The sequence below is a fragment of the Colletotrichum godetiae genome (genome assembly GCF_030913485.1).
Source record: "Colletotrichum godetiae strain CBS 193.32 chromosome Unknown BDP55scaffold_5, whole genome shotgun sequence".
NCBI lineage: Eukaryota > Fungi > Ascomycota > Sordariomycetes > Glomerellales > Glomerellaceae > Colletotrichum > Colletotrichum godetiae.
Genome location: NW_026851253.1, coordinates 1,533,158 through 1,554,412, shown reverse-complemented (window position 1 = coordinate 1,554,412; position 21,255 = coordinate 1,533,158). Strand labels below are relative to the sequence as shown.

Genomic DNA, 21,255 nt, shown 5'->3' with positions numbered 1-21,255 from the left:
AGGTCATATCTCGAACCAGCAATTCACGAAAGAAGAAGCAAACAATGAGCTCGGCGGCATGATCCTGACATATCTGAACTACTCCATTTTTGAAACCAGACGTCACCTATTTGAGTAGCTCATGGCTTTTCACTGATGAAGATTCTCATCAAACGCCGATTGCTATACGAAAAGAGCTCCTATCTATGTGTTGCAGAGAGTATATTCTGGATACGCTTGACGAGGTCTTATTTAACCTGAAGGCGCAATCAGGACTCGAGTTCCCACAAACACGTCCGACGATGGCATTCTTAGAGGGCTTTGAAACATAATAGGAGCAATAACGGGCCAAATTCAACCAATTGACAAAAGTTTCGGTGTGCAGGCTATCTTCGGCCCATAAACACAACAGGACTCCTGCTTAATTTCCCCTCGAGTGCTAGATACACGTAGCGTTAATTCTATTTCCGATACACTCCAACGCTGAGTATATTTTTACTTCTTTACAGAGGTGTCGTATTGATCAATAGCATGTCTTTGATACGGAATAGCTTGGAACAGTTATTACTCCTTCCTATCCCGGCGTTACTACATCCGTCTCCAGCTTTTCTCTAAATTTACTCGTTTTCTCTCAGATCCGCCTACGAATAATCTCGAGATAGATCAAACCTAAAGAAAGACTCGAGACGGATGTAGTGACGCCATCTGGCAGTTGAGGAGAGAGGTACTACGTCCCAATGTACATGTCGTTCTCCAGAACCCATGGGATACTTGTCCGCAGGGCAGTGTTTTGCCAGGGACAAAATACGGTTTCGTGTATGATGATACGTCCATAGGATCTGCAAGGAGGAAGCAGTCGTCATAAGCTCCTCCGAGGTTGAAGAACGTGTGTGGAAGGGTCATTTGCCCAACCCATATCACCTTCCGCGCGATGGAAGAAGATACTTCGCCTGTTCAAGTATGTCGATTTCGATAGTGACGGCTGGCTACTGCCCCAGGGGTACTTTGATCTGAGTAGGTCAGGCAGATTCTGGATAAATCACGCGGAACAAAGAACCAATCCGTGGCTCAGTGGCCGCGGCAAACGGGGTGTCGACATTAACTGTTGTAGAAAGATTATGCTGCCTGTTTACCAACAGTCTGGCCGCCAAACCCAAGTTGCAGGTGTTGCGTCCCAGTTACATGTTCAGAAACCAAAGTCCTCGTCCAGAAGACAATGATTGGCACTGTCAACTTGCCAGCAACTATGCCTTGAAAACTACTAACGAACAATCTTTTCAACTGCATCCCGGTCGTTTCATCGCAAAGCCGCCGGAAGAATACCTTGTATTGATTTGATGCTTTCGTTGCAGCAAATGTAGGTCGACATCCATGGCGAAAACTACAAGATCTCCCTTCGAATCTGGTATATCAACACCCATCCTGCGTATTCGCCCGACGAGGTAATGATAGTTAGCCTATGAGAGCAACAAAAGCTGGAAAAACGCCCTCTACGTTGCCGAGTAGTCGTCTCAAAGGCTGTCATTATCGCACCTTATACCCCTCCTCGGAAACCCCTCAGCTTTGGACCGATAACTCACAGTAAAGCCTCAGAGACTCCATCATTTTCACTATAATCTTTAGCTCTTAAACCTTTATAGACTATCCTCACAACCCTCCACATTTATGCGCCAACACTCTCCATCCCAACATGTCACTGTTTCAAAACACCGGTTCACCAAGCAAACGGCCTCACGTGAGAGACAACACGAGACAAACTAGGGCTGGGACAGTACTTGAGTTGAAAAGTTCGATTGAGAAGAAAAGTTTTCTAGAATTCTGTTCTACAGTTCTCAGAGAAAAATAGGTATCAAAAACAAAAAGGATAGAAACAAAACTTCATCTCCCAAGAGACGCCCGACCCATCCCATCAAACCATGCCCAATTCGCAACCCGATTCCCAAAAGAGGGTAACAAAAACAGGAAAAGTGCAAGTCAGGGCCATAAAACTTCGTGTTCGCAATAAACTGTGCTGTCCAGCTTTTTTTTTTCAACCACGCAAACTCCTCTGAAACGCTTCCGTCAATGTCCGCGACCCGTGCTGCACCAAAATAAGCAGCCGTCCGAACTGCCGGTATGAACAGGGCCCGAAAATATCATACAAGCACTCTTCCTCTCACGGTTCACTGTGACGGGCTAGGATTGGCTAGCCAGTAACTCTCCGCACCCAGAGCGTCGTCGGCTCGTACTCTGCGTTGCGATCCATCCTCTTGTACGCTCTGTGCAACTTGAGGCCAATCTCGTACTCCTCTCGCTGGACCTCGGCAAGCTCAACTTTGAGTGCCTCCACCTTGCGCTTCTCGGCCTCGCGTTTCCTAAGGACGGCCTCGCTGGCCAAGATACTGTCGGTCGGCATAAGCTCCGTCATTTGCTTGATGGCCTGGTTGATGTTGATGCGGCGATTGCCCAACGACTCCAACCGGGCGTTGAGGTAGCCCACACGATCGTTGACCATGGAGAGCTCAGTCGGCGGCGGAGGCAAGGCTTTGCTAGTTGACCAGACCGACTCCGGGCGGCTCGAGTTGCTGTACAGACTTGCAGAGCTCGTTCTAGGCAGCGGATGCTTCTGGCTGGGCAGCTGGGTTCGGGCAGGCGGCGGCGACGTGTCCTCAGTAAAGGCGCCCGACATATAGGGGGACGACATGGAGATGACAATGGGCTGATCTGGGTTGATGGAAGGGCTCGTGGACTTGAGTACAGGTGGTCGTCTGCGGTTCATTACACCGTCCTTTTGCTGTTGCGGTGGCGTCGGGAGAGATGGTACCGGAGGCCGATCCGTCTCTGCAGATTCGCGAGGCGTATCGGGATCGGCGGAAGTCGCGTATGTAGTAACGCTGAATCTCGAGGGAGGCTGAGCCCAGGGGTCAGTTTGCTTGGCTGCAGCGGCAGCTTCGCGTTGGGCTGCTGCAGGAGCGCGAGGCGGCGATCTTTCGTGAGTGCTGGCGGGTGCGTGAACAGTCTGTTCTGAGTACACGCTGGAGGAATAGGAGGGCTGCGGAGCGTGAAGCGCATGCGAGTTGGCAGGAGGAGGCTTTCTTCGTATAGCCTTGTCGAGGCCGAGATGTGCATTAGGGGCAGCGGGCAGGCCCGTCAGGGATGGGGGCTGTCTCTTCGTGACATTGGCGTCATTAGTGGCTTCGAGCGTCGCATGTACGGGCGATTGGACTCCAGCGCCCGAGTTGGGAGGACTGGGATATGCCGACTGTGCGGGTGGAGGGGTGCGAGCGGCAGTAGGAGAAGAAGCGTTAGAAGCAGTAGTCAGCTGGCGGGGAGCGTTGAAGACAGTTCTCATGGTGGGCGTCCTCGACCGTGGTGACGTTTCAGATCCCGAGGGGCTGACAGGGGACAGTGGTGAATTGACACCTGCGATGGGCAGCCGAGGCCCAACGGCGGCGCGTCTGGTGCTCTTGGGAGGAATGTTGAGAGGTGCTGCAGGCTTCGTGTCACGGACTGGGCTCACGATGGGCGCTCGTCCGCTTGCACCTCGCCATGGTGGGCGCTCGTCAATGACATCGGGTGCCGATGATGCTTGGGGCGGCGACTGCGGCGGCTGCTGCTGCTGTTGCTTTGGGCTTCCGCCGACGGGTCTCAACCTTCGCAGACGATCACCAAAAGTTTGCTGCGCCTGTGGTGCGTTCTGCATGGCTCTCATTGCGGCCGGGGACTTGCCGAACTGCGAATTTGCACCAAACTCCTGGGCATACTCTTGTGGCCTGACTTGACCCGCACGGCCCGTGGTCTGGGACGTGGGTTCGCCCGTCATGTCATCCCACTTGGTCTCGCGCTGGATCCGCAAGCGTTGCTGGGATTTGGTCTCTCGGAGCGTGTGAGCGGCAGCTTCTTGATTCTTGCGACGTTCGCGGCGCATCATAGGGATATTTGTCTTTGGCTGGGCCTGGTGATGGGCGCCGTTGATATCGAGCTGCGACATGTCCGGGCTCTCGTCCATGGGCGAGACATTACCCCGGCCCTGCGTGGTGGTCCTAAAGTAGAGACACATTGGTTAGTGGCTGAGTTGCAAGTGATTCACTATCCAAAAAGCTAGACGAGACAAGACATTCCACGTGGGATTTGAGAGAGAAGAAGACTTCTCAGACAAACTGCACGTTTTGTGTTCCTGTGTCTGACGCTGCGTTTTGGTAGGAATGACTGGATTCGACTTACCCATCTCTGTGAGCTTCCATGTCAGGAGAGCTCGGAGGTGAGATGTCCGCCACGGCGGAGGTGTATGTGTTTCGGGCAGCCACGTTTGCGAAGTTTGGCGAGATCGGGGAGGTATAGTTGTCGCCGTCGGAGTAGATGGAGGAAGCAGGGCGCCAGACGTCAGAGGTGTCGCGGTGGTTCTTGTAGAGGTTGCGTGGGGGAAGGAGATCGTCGAGAGTGCTGTGAGAGCGCGGAATGTTAGCAAGAGTGTTTTGGAAGGTGTTTTGAAGAGCGTCTTGGAGGGTAGTGAGGTTGCAAGAGAAGGAGGCCGAGATGCTAGCGACGTGGTCGAGGTTGCGGGAAAAGTCGCGATGGGCGAGGAGCATGCGCGAGGACGAGGTTGTCGCCGCCATAGTGAGCCCATCGAACCACTGGCTTTGACGCCAGGAAACCTTGAGAAGAGCTTCGTCTGGCAGTCAAGCCATCCATCCAGTCGTCCGGGTGGAAGGCTCGAGTGGCGGGCGCGTCGATTGCAAATTATTGGAGATTTTGGGGATTTTTGGTTTGAGCTTGAGCTTGAGCTTGGCCGCCGCTTGGAGCTTCGCACCTTCTTCGTTGAGGAGGCGCGTGGGGAGAGGGCGGGAAAAAGTCAATATCGCAATAGGCAGGAACGGTGTCCAAGCTTCAACCTGCTCCTTCCCTGCCGTGGTGTGATGATCCTTCCATTTCTTCGCTCTCTCCTGCTACTCCCTCTTTCCTCTTTCCTCTCGTCACATTTGCACCGTGTGTTTTGGTTGGGTGGAACATCGTGGAATCGTGTAATTGTGGGGATGCATGTGGAAATACTCACTCTTCAGCAACACCACTCTCTTCAAGAGCAAGTTTCTGGATCCCTCCGGTTCGGGGTTGGTTGTCGTTTCTTGGGTTCGTCGCTATTGAATTAGATCTAGTGGCGTTGTTGCTGTGCTCGATGCCGAGTCCGCCGCGGGGGTTGCGAAAGTTATCGGGCCAGTAGTTCTGGTGGTGCAGAGTGCTCGTGGAGTTGTGCTGGGTCTCGCGACGGAGCCTGTTGTAGTTGGCAATGGTGTCTCTGCTTCGAGATGCAGCTCCCGATGTTGGAGCTGGTGGTGGTCCTCGTTCTCGCCCGGGAACCTGGTACTGATATGGCTGGACGGGTTGGTATTGCTGCTGATGCTGGTGTGGACCGGCGCTTCCTCCTCCTCGTAAATGTACCCTGGTTTGTTGTGTTGTCGTCGAGGATGATGTCGAGGTTGACGTGTGGTGTTGGTGTTGGTGTTGGTGTTGGTGTTGGTGTTGGTGTTCTAGTTGTGGTTGTGGCTGCTGGGATGTTGAAGTGGATGATTGGCGGTGGTAGGGATGAGCTCCTCCAAGGTGTCCTTCGCGTTCGCGCGTGACAGAGCCAGTAACGGAAGAGAGAGAACCAGCGACAGAAACAAAACCAGACTTGAGAAGATTCCTCTCGCGTAGCTGTGGCGGCGGCGTCAACTTCTTTTGAGGGCTGCCCGTCGTTTTCAGGCTGCTCGTCCGACGGCCAATTGCACCACCAACTCCTGCACCAACTGCGCCTGCACCACCACTGCCACCTTGTCCATAACCGTTAATAGCAGCACCGCCGGCACCACCGCTACCGTTGTTGGTACCTGACTGGGACCTTGATAGGGCGTCGGTCCCCGGACCCACCCTGCCCTCTAATTGCAGGCCCGTTATAGCGGTTGGCCCCGCCCCCGCTCCACCGCGACTTTCACCTGAAGAGGCGCCCCACATTTTTGTCGCCTTTCTCTCTCTTTTTGGCGGTATTTCTCCCTCTGTTCCTCGCTTCCGAGGTGCTCCAAGGTGCTGGCCTCCTTACCTAAGCTTCCCTTTCTTAGGTCAGCTTTTCTTAGCACCGCTGTTAAGAAAAGCAAAAGTGACAGCCGGCGGCGATCAAGCACCAACGGTGCAGCCGTGCAATTTCCCTCCAGGGGGCCACCCGTCCCTTCCAAAGTCCACTCGCTCTTTTCTCTCTCAGACTTCTCGTCGAGAGATTGCAACCCCACCAATCGCCGTGTGCACCCAACACCACAAAGAAGCGGCTTGAATGCGATGCGACGCGGACCAAACTCTTCCCTTTTTTCGCTTGGAGTTGGCGAAACACCCTCGGCTCGCTGGCCTTGTCGTAGTCGATTTCGATTATCGCAACGGTCCGTGGTCGAGTCGATGCTGCTGCTGCTGCTGCTGCTTTTAGTTGCACCGTTTCGAAAGACGGGGGAAGCAAAGCAAATAGCTGCTTACACCTGAACCTTTCTCAAAAAAGTCCTTCAAGGGAACCGGAAACAAAGATGTTAAGTATCCCTTCGGCGACCGAAATGGACTCCCGGACCTCTCGACTCAAGAAACCCCAATGGGAAACACTGACAAGACTCAAACCTCGCAAACACGCCAGACTGCAGCCAGACGCAGGAAAAGAAACCAGACCAAGCAGTCAATGACAGCCCGCCGCGCCTCTCGTCCCTTGTCCCTCTCTTACAGCGTCGCTGTCGTCCGCGCTTCACAACTTCAGTCTGATGTTTCGGATCTGCTCCCGAATAGGATCTCCTTGGATATGCTTATCGACCTGTTTTTCGCATGAATTTATCTTTGGTTTTCCTTCGTCCGCAGGGGAAAAAGAGTGGAGGGGGGGTCTCCTCGTTTCGAACGCTGTGACCGGTGATGGGCTCGAGTGCGTGCACTTGATTGTATCCTGGACCTGGACTTCTCTTTTTTTTGCTGCTCACCAACGACGGATGAATAATGCCAGGTTTCTTTCTTTCAGGTTTCCATGGGTTCCAAGCTCGATAGCATACGATTCGAATAATATCGTAGAGGTTTTCGGCTCGCTCGCAAGTCGTGTCCGAATTCGGCGGCGGGGGTAAAATGTAGTGGAGTCCGATGAGATCTCTCAAAATCCCGATATACTTTCCTCGACGCCGGCGGGGTCTCGAGATTCAACAACAACAACAGCAACAAGAGGCTGGCTCAAAGCGGTCTCCAAGCAACGAATAGAAGATTATTCGTGTTTCCAGCCGATGGTATCTGGAAACAGGGACTCCGGACTGATCAACACGTCTAAAGACAGGCCGTCGCAGAGGCCAAGTGCCGTTCCTCGTTTCGTGACTCGGGATGATGGGCGTGGTGGGGTGGAATGGATTTGGAAGCACAGGCTGGCTGGCTGAAAAGGGTAATTCACAAACAAAAGTTGGCAAACCCCACGAACTAAAGTTCAACTTCAAAAATGGATGAAAAGAAGGCCTCGTTTGTCAAGTCGAGGAACAACAAAAGCCGAGGTAACGAAGAGAGGGAGAAAGAAAAAAAGAGAAGAGAAAGAAACAAACGAGAAAACAAGAAACATCCAAGGGCTTAAGAGTCGAGACCACAGAATCCAACGCAAATTCAAGATGAATCACAGACGAAGTGACGGAGCTACACTACTCTCCATCATCTCCACAAGGGAAAACCACAGAACCCGGCACTTACCACTCGTCCCGCGGAAGATCACCAAGGGACGGACCTGCTTGTACCTTACATGCAAGCCTTTGGGCCAAGTTACGCCAAGTTACCATGCACCTTGGGGCGGGATAGGGTCTCATCGGGCGTCCGTCTGGCACCACATTGGCTGCTGGCACATATCCCTCCCATCCATGATCCAGCCCGCAGCCCCCCCAGGGCCCAGACACGGACGGGAACATTGAAGGCCAGTCAACATGCCAAACGTAGAGACAAGAGACAGACATCAGTCAAGCAAGGAGCTAGAGCCCTCCTCGAGTCCCCCCGCCCAGGGGTCCGTCCACGAGTGCCACTGCTCAATGCTCAACCTCCAGCAAGAGTCTTAGCATCAGACGACGGGCCGACGCCTCAGCCAAATGACGGGGCTTCCTCCCGAGCTTCGTCCCCGAACGACATTTAGACCTGGGGGACCTCCGCGCTTCCTTCTGTATGATGTTTGCTAAGAGAGTGCGAACTGCTGAACCGCTGGGCCTGAACCTGGACGACCGCAGCATGCAGGACGCGGGAGGCAACATGCAGGCACCACAGGCACTGCACATCTGCAGTGCAGTCCAAGTATCCGTAGCGAATGACACCCCCAAGCCAACGAATATCTCGTGCAACGTGCAAGTCGACACTGGGATATCGTCTTCGAGGGGGCCCAGGGCCCGGGGAGTAACTGAGGTGCTGTCCCGGGCTAGCGACGCCAAGTAACTCCGTACCCTTCCCGGCCGGCGCTTCATTGGATGTTACCGCGCCGTGGGCGGCCCCTCTTGGACCCCCCTTTTCTCTCCATTTTGCCGCGTTGTGGGTTGTAACCCAGTCAATGGTCCTGAGTGACTGATGTTCATTACAGATTGTAGAGTGACTGGACTGCATGCGAGGGGATGGGTTCTGAGGATGAACATTAGTCCTGTCGATGAACATGTCTGGAAAGGATTCACTACACGAGTGCGTCTCTTGGCTTGGTGACGCGACGTTGATGAACTCTTGGCTCACCCCTCAATGAAGAACGAAGCCTTTACCTTAGCAATGCTGTATGCCGTTGAAATGTTTCATCGTTTCATTAAATAAACATCTCACTTCAGTGATCAATCCCACCCACATCCCCTCCAATCCAACGCTGAACAACTCAACCCTACCAGCGTCACATCCACTCATCAGAGCCCCTCCCATCAGAACTTGTCGTGCTTGTCCTTGAGATCGGGGGGTCTCGACTGAGTGAATCCCACTCATCGGCGGCACTCTCGAGTGGCGTAAACCGGCGTGCCCACGAACCATTCCGAAGCGCCACTTTAACACATAATTTCCAGGGACCGTTCCTACGTTTCACATTGACCACCCTCTTTATCTCTCCTCCCGATGCCCCCGAACCCTTCATCTAACCTCGCAACCCGATCTCCTCAAACTCACAGCGCCTCTTCGCCAGTCGTCTACATAGTATCACCCCTTCACTGTTCCATGCTGGGTATACATCGCGAACACCCCATGGATTTAATGAATGAGCGCTCAGTCACACGCGCCAATTCATCATGAATTTGAGTGACGAGAATGATGACAAAGCTGAATGTGAACAAAATGCAACAAACACCAATAATTGCCCGTGAGTCGCTTTCCTATTTTCAATTCCAACAAAAGTCTCATTGCGCGCGGACGCCCGGGCCTGATTGATGAAATGAACAACCCCTGGAACTCAAATCAATACGCTTAATCTCATCAGTGCGAGGCAAGCTGTGTGAACCCTGCACTTCGGGGGTTGACCACAGCTGAGCCGACCATTGCTCACATGCTTGACCTGACCTGACGTGGGTACCGTGAGTTGACCTGACGTGGGCATTGTGAGTTGATCTGACCCGACCATGAAGTGAAGGTATTTCGACCACGCATTCTTCGGTCAAGTCAGCTAGGGTAGAGCCGCCATGGTCGGGTCAACCGCGATCCCCAACAATCATGATTGCTCGTATAGTAGTAGAGTAGTAGCCTGAGCTGCATAACCAAATTGACCTGACCGAACAAAAACTGACGCAACCATATACTTCGGTCACGACACCTTCCCTCCATTACCTACGCGCCTCCAGTCATTCGAACCAAGGGCCCAAAAACGCTTGGAGCCTGCAAACATCAGGTATCCCAGAAGAACAAATACAAAGCGCGACGCACTCCTTGATCCTGCAATGCACTGCGCGGTAGCGGCATCTTTAGCAGCTGCCATCCTCGGTGAAGTGAAACCCTCCCGTCAATCCGTCCGCGGTCCGAGAGTCCAAGCTGCCATGACATGAATGACACCTCTTCACATCTCTTGGAGTCTTGACGTCTTGACACCCGTCCGATCGCCCACAGCACGGGTACGGCTCCAGCACGCACCACCCGTCACCTGCCATCACATCACCATCACAAGTCATTCACTCACCTCGGTCAAGCCAACTTGCGTCCGCAGCTCTCCGTCTCTAGACCTTGCTGCATCTGCAACGCTCGAGACCTAGCTAAGCTGCACGATTTCGCAAATAGACCCAACACCTGGCTTCGTTTCGCCCTGCACCCCTAAAGCTACTCGCAATATCACCTATGAAAACAACAGCCCGTTCTGTTTCCCTTGCCTCCCTCCCATGGCCTCATTTAAACTTTTGTCCTAAAAGCGAGCATCTCAAAACTAAACAGTCACCTCCGAAGACTTCCCCCCCCCGAATGCCTGGCCCTCCGAGTGCGAATTATCTGGCATGTCCGTTAATGTAGGCAGGGAGCATGGACTATGAGTCGTCGTACCCATGCGGCAGCACATGAAATACACAGAGACAGGTCTTCAATGCCGACCCTGCATGATTGTCGATCACACGTCTCCGAGCCACATCACATTCATCAAGGGGACAGGCACATGTTTGTGATCGCTGTCTTTATTTGCAATTAACGTTGAAATGTCTGCCCGCCTTGTAAGTTGGTCATCTGGACCCCTGTACGTCAATAGTCCCTTGCAAGCCTCCCAGGTTAAAGGCTCTTACAGACAGACCAGAGACGATGCGACCGCAGAGCCATTGTAGCAAAGACCACGAACCTCTTCAATGACATCGACATCTCCCGTGGGATTGTCTAAAAAATCTCAAAATAAGTACCGCTAATGCCTCAACGCCTTCTAGTATGTTCCGATACCTGTCCCGAAAATGAGGAATGAGGGGGTATCCGAATCGTCGCAGTCCGGGAAATAGTGACTGAATGTTGGCGTCCAGATAATGCAAATACTCCCTCTTCATCTCTCGGCGGAACAAGTCTGCCGAGTCCTACGAGATGGCAAATCTCGTCGCAAAACAATGCTGATGTAAAAAGAATCGCCAAAAAGCACACTTGTAATATCTGACCATGCGCTCACTCTTCTTCATCAGAGCTAGAGTCTGATTCAGAGGAGCTCTCTTCGTCGTTCAGCTCAATGGGGGCTCCAGCACCGCCCCGCATCTGCTTGAGGAGCTGCTCTGCCGTCATACCGCCACTGGACGACGCCCTCGATGGCGTGTTGTCCATCAAACTCTCGTCTGGAGCAGCAGCCCCGATCTTTTTCGACGGGCTTGGAACGTGTACCTCAACTCTGTAGTTGCCTTGGTGATATGTCGACGGCGGCGGCCGGCTGGCCATAGGCTGTGCGGACGCAGGCGGCTGCGACATGCTCGCCGTCGGATCCTGTGTGGCGGCCGTCGCGTTGGAACCGTTAAGACCGTTTGCCATGTCCGTCACCGCGACTGTCTGGATCGGCGTGACGTTCCGTGAAGTCTGCGTCGTCGACGCATCACCCTCGCCATTGAGACGAGCTCGCTTGTCAGCATGGCCCTCTTTACTCGGCGTTGGTATCGTGCGCGGTACACCATCAGGTATGCCCATGCGCTGGCGTTCCGCCTCCATCTCCTCGCGATTGCGTCGCTGGCGCAGCTTGATGCCATACTTCTTGCGGATAGTGGACTGCTTGCATGCGTATGAGTTTTTAAATCCCGCAAGCTTCTTTTGTAGTTCATCGGGGTCACCGCCGGCCTTCTGCGCAGCGTCAATTTTCATCTTGAACTGCTCCTCGGCCAGCTGCAGCTCGCCCTTCAGTGCCTCGATTTGATGGACTGTGAGATGGGCCATATCCTTGTGTTGAGGGGTGCCCAGTGGAGCGTTGGAGAGATCAACTGCCTGAGAGCTGGCACGAGGTGTTTGGGAGTTTGATGGCATGGGGGTTGTGTGCGCTGGGCTGTTGGTCCCGGATGTGATGTACGTCGGGGTACTATCGGAAGCTGGCGCTGGACGTTTGACGGGTGGGTTAAGGATAGGTGGTGGCAGGGACGACTTTGGAATCGACGCAATATCATCCTTGATAACTTCGCCAAAGTCGCCGCACACCTTGTTGAGCATGTGGTATTGCAAGCCAGCCATGCCGCCAAATCTTTGCGCGCAGTGAGGGCACATGTACGCCTCACTAGTTGATCTCGATAACGGAGACGTCTTGACGCAGATCTTCTTCTTGACGTGCTGCTGACGGTTAGCTTGTCCTTGGTCACCACCGGAACCATCACTTACATGCTGGTAGGCGGATACCCCTGGGAAGGTTCGATGACAATAGATGCACTGCGGGTTGGCCGGATCTGCTGGCTCCAGGGGTTGCACAGGGAGCTCTGGCTTTTGGTTGACACTCTGAAAGGAGTTCGTTCGTGCGAGGGCAACTTGCTGTTGTTGTTGAAGCTGCTGGTGCTGCTGTTGCTGGTGCTGCAAGTGCTGCTGCTGCTGCTGTTGTTGTTGTTGTTGTTGAGCAGGAGCCGCAGGGGTGGTTCCAGGCAAGGAGGGGATGACATGTTCATTCTCGACAATGTCCGCAGCATCGTATCCGAGTCTCTCCGCTCGCGCCAGGGCATTGACAAGTCGGCGTGCCTGGATAGTGCGTAGACGAGCTACGAGAGCCCTGTCGAGAAACGTGTCCGAGGCTTTGGCGAGAATCTTGTCCGCCACCTCATCGATATCAGCCGGGGTCATGGCATTGACAAGCTCGTGCTTGCCGGCCTCCAGAAACCTTGCGCCAAAGTCCCTGACGGCTCTCTGGAAGATTCCCACGTCGGCTTGGTGCATGGTGACGTTCATCTGCCCAACGGTCAGTCATGCGTAATTCGTTAAGAGCCTCTCAATTCTCCTTCCTAGAATATGCGATGCCACACCCGCGACAAGTACTTACAAGAAAAGCCAGGTGATAGTGTGAGCCAAGTAGGCACTTGGGATGGTTGTCCCGAATGGCACGCCTAACGGCATCCGGGTCGGCCTCTTGAATAGCAGCGGAGAGGCGAGCGTAGTCGTCGTGAAATCTCTTTTTCTTATCGAGATTATTGCTAAGCTGAGGCGACGCTGACTGAGTTCCTTGCGGAATATCAGAGGTGACAGGGACAACAGGGGGCTTGACCCCATCCGCGGCACCTGGTACAGGGACAGAAACCGGCGTTTGCTTGGGAGCTGAAGTTGGTTGCGACGGCTGATGAAAGACGGGAGAATGCGAAGCGGTGCCAGGACGGGCGCCGTTCCCATTCAAATGGTTTGCCGGCATGACTGGTGATGCGGATTGGCGAACTGGTCCATGGCTGAAAGCGCCACGGTTGGCCATGGGAGGCTGCTGCATCATTGGTGATGCCATCTTTGGCCAGCCTCTTGGTCACTTCGTCGGAAGTGATATTGTGGCCAAGCCGGGGAGTGGAAGATGATGGTCAATAAGCCAAGTACACTGGTTAAAAAAGGAATGACTCTGGTTGAATGAGATCGTCGTTAATAAACCAGAGACGGTCAGGTGCAACCTTTTTATAAGTGTCAGTGACGGTTCAATAATGAGAAAAGAAGAAGCGACTCACTGTCCACGATTTGACGCGTCAATCTTCTATCAAACGCGTTGTTTGACGTCGATCCCGAGTTCGCGATCTTGATCGTGGGTGCCAGGTCGTCGTCGTCGTCGTCGTCGAAGTGCCGCGCAAGTGGGCAGTCGTGGTGGAGCACGGATTCGTTAAGTAAAGGTGAAAAAGTAGGGAAAGTTAGGGCGGAGGAGGGGCCACGTCTTGATTAGTAGAAAAATTAATTAGCGTGACAATTTTAGAAGGATGGGGGCCTTGAGAGCGCTATAAGTATGGACCAAAGAAGGTGCTATATCTCGCTATAGCGCTCTTGGCAGGAAAGACCCGCTTTTACCCCTTGAGGTCCGTTTTGATTGGGTGCACTTTCCGATGCTTTATCATGACATGAGAATCTGTCACACATTCGCGAAGTACATATAAGACGCTTGGACTCGGTGCACCCAATCAAATTGTCCGGCTCAGGATTTGCCGTTAAATTGGAGCAATTACTACGGAAAAAGTAACATTTTTAGCCCATTTATTAATAAGTCGCAATAAAGTCTCTCCACATATTGTCGCAACCTGTGAATCCGCAGGCGGCGCACATGATTCGGGCCACCGTGATGAGCAGCAAAACCTGGTCAGCACTTGAGCGACCCCAAAGCATTGCGACATTGAAAATTACATGCAACCGAGATTTTTTGGGTAAGGTTGGTAGGCATAAGAAATCGACAGCGTCTTTGGCGCCGAGAACAAACATGGAGGTATTGTGTCACCACCCAAAGAACCTTGAAAGAGCTGTTGTATTGCAAGCCCAGAACAGAGTCCAGAATGACATCACAGCACACTATTGATAATCATCTCGAGTATCCTATTGTCTCTGCTCGTTGCGAGCTCAGCCATCATAGACACTCACGGCCTCCCAACCCATTCGTCCATCCATCATTCTCAGCCATTATCTCATGAAAAGTCCGTCCCAGCCCAGGGGTATCATTCAGTCTCGCACTCCGCGCGCGTATCACTGCTCATATGTTCTCGCCAATACACGCCAACATCAACCTCTGATAATCGCCGCTCGTCTCGCCCCTGATCCTGCTCGCCAAACTGCGGTTGTACCTTGCCTGGTACGCGCCCTTGACGTTGGCGAGCATGTTCTTGTCCCAGTGGAAACGCACCACGCGCGCGACGAGAAGATGATCCTTGGTGCCGAGCCCGGCCATCGAGTCCTCCAGGAGCTTGGCGGCGTGCATGTACTTGTCAACAGCATTGCGGAGCTGGAAGAGAAGGGCATCCTCCATGTGTCCAGAGAATTCCTATCGCGCGAAGTTAGCATCAGGTCTGGCGTGCACGTTCAGTGGGCTGGCTTACCTTCTTGATCACTTCCTCAAGCTTCCTCCTAAACTTTTGCTCATAGGCCTGGTTGATGGCGCGGATTTGGTTGTCGTTGCGGGTGCTCAGGATGCTGCAAACAAGCATCTCATCCGTGCCAACCTTGCCCTCAGTGGCCTTGTATAACTCCATGACATCAGAGTCAACTTGCTGCGGCACAACAGGCGCCGAGTCTTCTGCCCTGTTGGCACCGAGAACGATGAGGAAATGCCTCTCTGTCTTCATGCTGAGATCGCCCTTGACGTCGTCCTCAAGGCGCCTCTTGAAGGTTTGCTGGTATGCGCTCTTGATCGCCTGCATGTCCGCATTCGACCGGCCAAGGAGAACGTCGTTGAGGACGCTCTCCTTTGTGCCGGCTCCATCCATTGCCTCGTATAGGTTGTAGATGTCGGAGCGGAGAGGGCCGCGGGCGACAGACACCAAGCCCTTTTGGAACCAACTGCTTGTCTCCTTCTTGATGTCTTGCTCGAGATCGCGTCTGAAGTTCCTGTTGAACGCCGTTCTGATGGCATCGATCTGCAGAGGGTCCTTGGTAGCCAGACATCGAATGAGAGTCTTCTCGTCTGTACCAAAGCCCTTCATTGCGTTGCGCGCCGTCGTCGCGTCAGGCGTGGCGTCCCACTGGATAATCTGCGGAGCGCCGTATCCCATAGACGCGGGGGTCGGGGGTCCGTAGTGCTGAGGCGGGGGAGCGCCATACGACTGATTTGGTGGTGCGCCGTAGCCCCCGGGCGCGGGGGAGTGTCCGCCATAGGGCGAAGGAGGAATCGGGGGAGGCGCGCCGTATGCGCCGCCATGGGGCGGGTACTGGCCTGGCGGAGGACCTTGGGGAGGGGGGTAGTGTCCGCCTTGCGGGGGATACTGGCCCTGAGGAGGTTGTTGATAGTACCCGCCCTGTTGAGGAGGTGCACCATATTGGCCGGGTGGAGGGCCTTGAGGAGGAGGATACTGGCCTCCTTGAGGAGGGTATGGTGATCCGCCGTAGCCTCCCTGCTGAGGAGGCGGGTACTGCTGGCCGTAGCCCTGGCCGTGAGGCTCTAAATCGGTGTCAGGATCTAGAGAGCAAGCGTAGGAGGATCGCATTGGCGCGGAATGCAACTTACGGGCGCCGTAGCCGTACTGGCCTGGATAGGACATTTAAGTCTAGAATGCGACGCGCAGAGTTCGATCGGTTGACGATGCCGGGTGAATCGGGGGGCGCGTTTGCGTCAGAGGTCGGCGGGGGCGGGGTATTGGATGTTAGGGAAAGGTGAATTGCGTATTCGTAGATGTTCTACTGTGTAAATGACTGCGGGGCAGCACAAGGTGACGAGATGCAAGAAGACGGAAAGTCGGATGAGAGAATCGTAGATGGGACTGGGCGGCGTAGCTTATTTTAAAGCTTACATGCGGCGGACGGACACGACGGGGTCTCAAGAGTCAAGCGAGGTGACGGCGACGAGACGAGTGTGTGGCTGTGAGTCTGCTGCTGAGGCAAGAATTGCGTGTTTGGGCCCTCTGCTATTGCTGAGAGGGGAAGCTGGAAGTGATCCTTTCCGGCCGTCACCTGCTTCCTTTTGGTGGTAAGAGCTTGAGCTAAGGTGGTAGATCGAATCCGACGAGTCGACCCGAACGCGGAGCTGTTCCCCAGCAGTCAGCAGCAGAAAGCCAAAGTCATTGGGCTGCGAGACGGTCTGCCCAGGCTGGTGTGGTGGCTTAGTAGGCACGCGCCCAGCAGAGAAGCTCAACGTCATCCACCTGGAAGATTAAAACCGACTTCTGGGCGGCGTGGGCAGTGCGATGAGGTCCACAGAAAGCGACCAGAACGTCCAAATGTTTCCATTCCCCAAGGCGCCAACCCTGCTGAGCTGCTGTCAGCGCCACAGAGATGCGTAATCGAGGTAACACTGCCAAATGTCTCGGTTCCTGTCCGCCATTGCTGCAGTCCGATGCGAGGGTGCTGGGTATGTTTGTTCACTATTTACTGCATAAAGAATGAGGCATTGATTCGGGGTAGAAAGACATAGTTCGAGATGCTGCAGACCTTTAATCAGTACAAATATCCAGAGCTAGAGAGGAGAGAGTACGAAGTAGAGCAAACAAACGCGCAAGGTGTGATCGACGGCGACCCTGCTGCCCTACGAGATGACATGCACGCTGGGCCCTGGGGGCCAGAGCTTCCTTGCCCATGCACGACTTTGGCGGGTGTTTCTTGTGAAGAAGCTTAGGAGGTGGACCGGGCAGATAGAAGCGCCAGCGGTGCTGCGGTGGGAGCGGAGCGGAGAGTTGAAGGAAGGGTTCGTCTGGAAGAGGGAAAGGAAGACGCAGGGGCAAGCCACAGGCTAAGGTTCCGATGCATGGGCCATCGGCAAGTGGCGCTTCCAGCTACACAGCCACTTGCTGACAGACCTCGGCTTTACCTTCCGGGTGACTTGTGGCTGGTGGTCGGTGCCCGGTGGCCAGTGATTACATAACGAAGCCTCCATACCTTGGGAATCTAGCATCGAGAGCATGTGCTGAGATGTGGTTCGACAAGGCACGCCACCAGCCCGCAATGCGAATGGGAATCTCGTCCCTTGTGGCCATTTGCCGTTGAAGGTTTCACTCTTGCACCTGCCACTTTGACCAAACGTTGGACGCATGCCTCTCAACTCCTTGCGAGGTCTAGACGCTGCTGTGTCGAATCTCCTACCTAGCTGAGTTGCAACAGCAACAGGAACGCGGGTGGCTGGGCAGCCGTCGTTCACGGGCTCTCATTGGCTTAACTGGATCCACCTCGGTAAACTAAGCGAGCCGTTCAACCCAGCCCGTACCTGGCGTGCCACGCGTGCCTGGCTGCTGCCCACCTCCCATCACCTTCCTGGGCCTTTTAGGGGCCATTTGGGCCTGTTGCTCCCCCGCCATTGGTGCCGTTGTGTCGCTGTGTCCCTGGCCAACCAGCCTACCCCTCCATCCAAAGGAACCTGGAACCCCTGGATCAACTGTCAAATCGCCTTGGAAGCTGCACTATTACCAAAATGGAGCCATCTCCAACCTCCCAACCACCACCATTTCCCATCACGATCTTTTCCGAGCTTCCCTCACCCAGCCATCCGCGTTTGCTAGTGCAGCGCAGTAAAACCACCATGGCTCCCGCGCATCCTTCTGTTTGCTTTTCCTTTTGCTTCTCCAGTTTTTTCTCGTATACCCTACAGTCGCTTTTGCAACTATTCGTATTCGATCGACATCAATGTCCACCATCCTGTCAAGGTCCGTTTTTCATCCTGCAGCGACAGCAAGCACAGCATCTACTAGGCCTGTCAACTTGAGGCACCAGACTTGAGACGAGTTCTCTCAAACACATCACACCGCCAGCAGCTGCTGGTTCATCGTCAAGATGCGCCCCTCTGCTTCCCTCCCGCTGCTGCTATCCGTCTCCACAGCAGCAAACGCGATCCCCCTCATCGATCGTCTCTTACATCTTCGTGGCACAAAGCCAACAAAGACATACTCGGTTGTCAATGTCGAGGGAAGTCCCAGCACCGACCCGGCAGTCGTCACCATCACCAGGTCGCCGGTTCAGACCACGGTGACAGAAAGAGTCACGGATACCGTCACCGAGATCTCGTCTCCAGTACAGACGACATCTACATCCCTCATTATCGTGAACGTCGATGGCACTACGGACAGCGGCCCAGCAACCGTCACTGTCTACCCAAGTGTGAAGCCTACCCCAGAATCAACACATTTGACTGCCACGCCCACGACAGCAGCAGCCACACCGCCAGCTGGCCCTCCGCCAAGTTCTGCCGAGCCAGCGCCGTCTTCCGCTGCACCGTCAACTCAAGTATCAGAGTCTGCCCAGCCAGCTCCTTCATCAACAACGACGCCTGACATCCCATCGAGCGTTGTCGTTCCTTCGTCGACCCCGACACCATCCTCGAGCGCCCCTGTCGTGTTGCCTCCTCCATCAAGCGAGACGTCGGCGTCGCCTGGCCCAGCTTCGCCTGTGCCTTCGTCGCCATCAACATCTGCTATCGAGCTGCCGCCCTCCACAGAAACCCCAGTGGCACCATCTTCAGCACCTGTCGGCTCGTCCACCGCCGTCGTTGTGCCTCCTCCTCCTTCGACTGGAACTCAGGCTACCCCAAGTGCGTCTCCGGCGCCGTCCGTCAGCCCCTCCACGGGAGCAGTCGAGCCTCCTCCTTCAACATGGACATCTGTTGCTCCATCTTCAGCATCATCCTCAGCAGCCGCACTCTCCAGCTCCTCCGAGGTCATTGTGGTGCCCCCTCAGTCATCAGCAACGTGGGCTGCTCCAAGTGTGCCGGTATCGACGCCGGTTGAGTCTTCAGCAGTTGTCATCCAGCCTCCCCCGCCCACGGCAACCCCGGTTCAGCCGACATCGTATGTAGCTCCCCCTATGGAGCCGTCTTCTGTCCTTCCGCCCAATACGACCTCATCATCCTCAATCTCGACGACAACATCCTGGTCCTCTACTAGTACGAGTGTCACGGAAACCTACACGCTTCCGACTCCCACCCAGATCTATGAGACCACCTACCAAACATCATGGGTGCAGACGCCCAGCTCTTTCCCTCAACCCTCAACCTTCGTCACCAGCATCATCAGCGTGACAACGTCGTCCTCGATCCCAGAGTCCACGACGAGCTTTGACGATGGTGACTGGTCTACCACCAAGTACCCCGAGTGGAACGGCACTGCCAGCGCAACCCCTCGCTATCGCCGATGAAGCAGAGGTCCGGTTTCCTTTGTCTATTATTGAAGAGACGACTTATATCTGGTGTACTGTTCAAGGGTTTTGCATATTCCCAGCATGGCGTATTTGGTTCTGCTAGAACATGGGAGGTTGTCTGATATCACAAAGCATGAGCAGCACGTGCAAACGAGCCCTGAGAAACGACGCATAGTTCATGGCCAAGGGCCATCTCGGACTGTGGGAAGAGAGCTCACAGCAGCACAGACCAAGAGCTGGAAAGCGCTGTCATCAATGGGTTTCCTAATGTCTAATAAGATAGAACTTGTACATACTCAACAAACCGTTACATATGATAACTCGTTCTCCCACGTGCTTGAAGCAGAATGCCGTAGTTACAATGTCAACTGCAATGCCGACCAAGACATGACCATCAAAGAGGTGTGGGTTGTACCCGAAACGCGACGAAAAATACTGCCCTCGTCGCAAGCAATCAGAAGCTGAAGAATTGAAGCCGCCAACCTACGTTTAAATGCCCGCCATTCGAGAGATCAGAATGAGAGGCAGGAAGACTTACAAGTGTCTGGTTCATGTGTGCCATCATCTCGAGACTTGATCTCATCAGCCACACGCACCTCACCTGCAATACAAAGCGCCAATCATCCTTTACATCGTGAGTACTATCTCCCAATCGAGATCATGGCCGCCAAGCACCCTCTTATGAAGGGAAGCAAAAGTGCCAGCTGGAATGACACGAGTGATCATCACACCAGCAACACCATGCCCGCCACGCCACGCGGTGCTATTGCGGGACCTGTTCTCTTTATTGCCGACTTTTTGGTTTTGGGTATTGGGGGTTACTATCTCCTGGCCTGGGTTGCTCGCGAACGACGGGCTAATGCGGCGAAGAGGTCTTCTTAATCTTCCGCTTCGCATGCGAGTGCTGGGAGATATCACGGCCGGAGAATCAAAGGGCAGATATGATGATGGGTTCGTTTTTGGGGGGCCTTCTAGGGAGCTTCAATGACGAAATTAGACGTGTTGAGGTTTGGCATATGTGAGGGACGACTCCCGCTCACCAAGCCCGACTTGCTTCCGGCTTGGACGTTTGCGTTACTTTGCCTAGGCAGACTTCTGTCTATTACAACCTCGACTTTTGGAATCCGTTTGGGATGAGAATCCTTCTTATCCATATTTTCATCGTCGCTTCACCTTTGTCCCTGGGAACGATTCTACATGTATGCGGAGGAAGTCGGGTCACGTAGGGCAATGCATGCCAGGCCGCAGCTCAGCGTAACATAGCTGCAATGTTACCACAACACCAAGAGAATTTCCGCTTCACATTTTTTTCCATAAGGAGACGACTATCCGCTGGCTAGCCTTCCAGAAACTGTAGGCATCGGTCACCTCATTGGTGCGCGGAAGGAAAAGTAGCGCCAACGCTAACCGACTAGCACCATCAACCAACGCGAGAACACGTTGGACATCACGAACCGGTTCATGGGTTTCCTGGAATGCGTTCCTACTCTGCATTTGTTTAGCTTCACACCTGGAGATGATCAGTCACCCACACCTAGGAAACAGAAGATGTCCATCATGTCTTGCCTGTACAGTTGTGAACTGAGTCGGGTTCCTGCAGGTGTGCGGGCTTGCTCGCAACCTCTACAATCGATATGGGGCAGAGGG

General features: G+C 54.1%; 5 protein-coding genes across 5 annotated transcripts; 1 reads left to right on the top strand and 4 right to left on the bottom strand.

The window, feature by feature from the left end:
* Positions 1-2,164: 2,164 nt before the first annotated feature.
* Positions 2,165-4,547, bottom strand: BDP55DRAFT_542916 (uncharacterized protein; the record flags this gene model as incomplete). The annotated part of the gene is made up of 2 exons (XM_060568364.1): positions 2,165-4,001; positions 4,183-4,547. The coding sequence occupies 2 exons, from the start codon at positions 4,545-4,547 to the stop codon at positions 2,165-2,167; spliced, it is 2,202 nt and encodes a 733-aa protein (XP_060434758.1).
* A 460-nt stretch (positions 4,548-5,007) lies between these two features.
* BDP55DRAFT_627732 (uncharacterized protein) lies at positions 5,008-5,946 on the bottom strand (the record flags this gene model as incomplete). Its single annotated transcript, XM_060571798.1, has 1 exon — positions 5,008-5,946. One exon carries the CDS (start codon positions 5,944-5,946, stop codon positions 5,008-5,010), a length of 939 nt encoding a protein of 312 aa, XP_060434757.1.
* A 5,094-nt stretch (positions 5,947-11,040) lies between these two features.
* Positions 11,041-13,231, bottom strand: BDP55DRAFT_690789 (uncharacterized protein; the record flags this gene model as incomplete). The annotated part of the gene is made up of 3 exons (XM_060576905.1): positions 11,041-12,174; positions 12,223-12,777; positions 12,869-13,231. The coding sequence occupies 3 exons, from the start codon at positions 13,229-13,231 to the stop codon at positions 11,041-11,043; spliced, it is 2,052 nt and encodes a 683-aa protein (XP_060434756.1).
* Positions 13,232-14,530: 1,299 nt separating this feature from the next.
* On the bottom strand, positions 14,531-16,031 carry BDP55DRAFT_627730 (uncharacterized protein; the record flags this gene model as incomplete). Its single annotated transcript, XM_060571797.1, has 3 exons — positions 14,531-14,818; positions 14,874-15,949; positions 15,998-16,031. The coding sequence occupies 3 exons, from the start codon at positions 16,029-16,031 to the stop codon at positions 14,531-14,533; spliced, it is 1,398 nt and encodes a 465-aa protein (XP_060434755.1).
* Positions 16,032-17,762: 1,731 nt separating this feature from the next.
* BDP55DRAFT_317034 (uncharacterized protein) lies at positions 17,763-19,939 on the top strand. Its single transcript, XM_060566732.1, has one exon. The coding sequence runs from the start codon at positions 18,250-18,252 to the stop codon at positions 19,603-19,605; it is 1,356 nt and encodes a 451-aa protein (XP_060434754.1). The 5' UTR covers positions 17,763-18,249; the 3' UTR covers positions 19,606-19,939.
* The last annotated feature ends 1,316 nt before the right edge of the window (positions 19,940-21,255 follow it).

Excerpts from the sequence above, each read along its gene's own strand:
- BDP55DRAFT_317034 (XM_060566732.1), top strand. The coding sequence starts at position 18,250 with ATGCGCCCCTCTGCTTCCCTCCCGCTGCTGCTATCCGTCTCCACAGCA.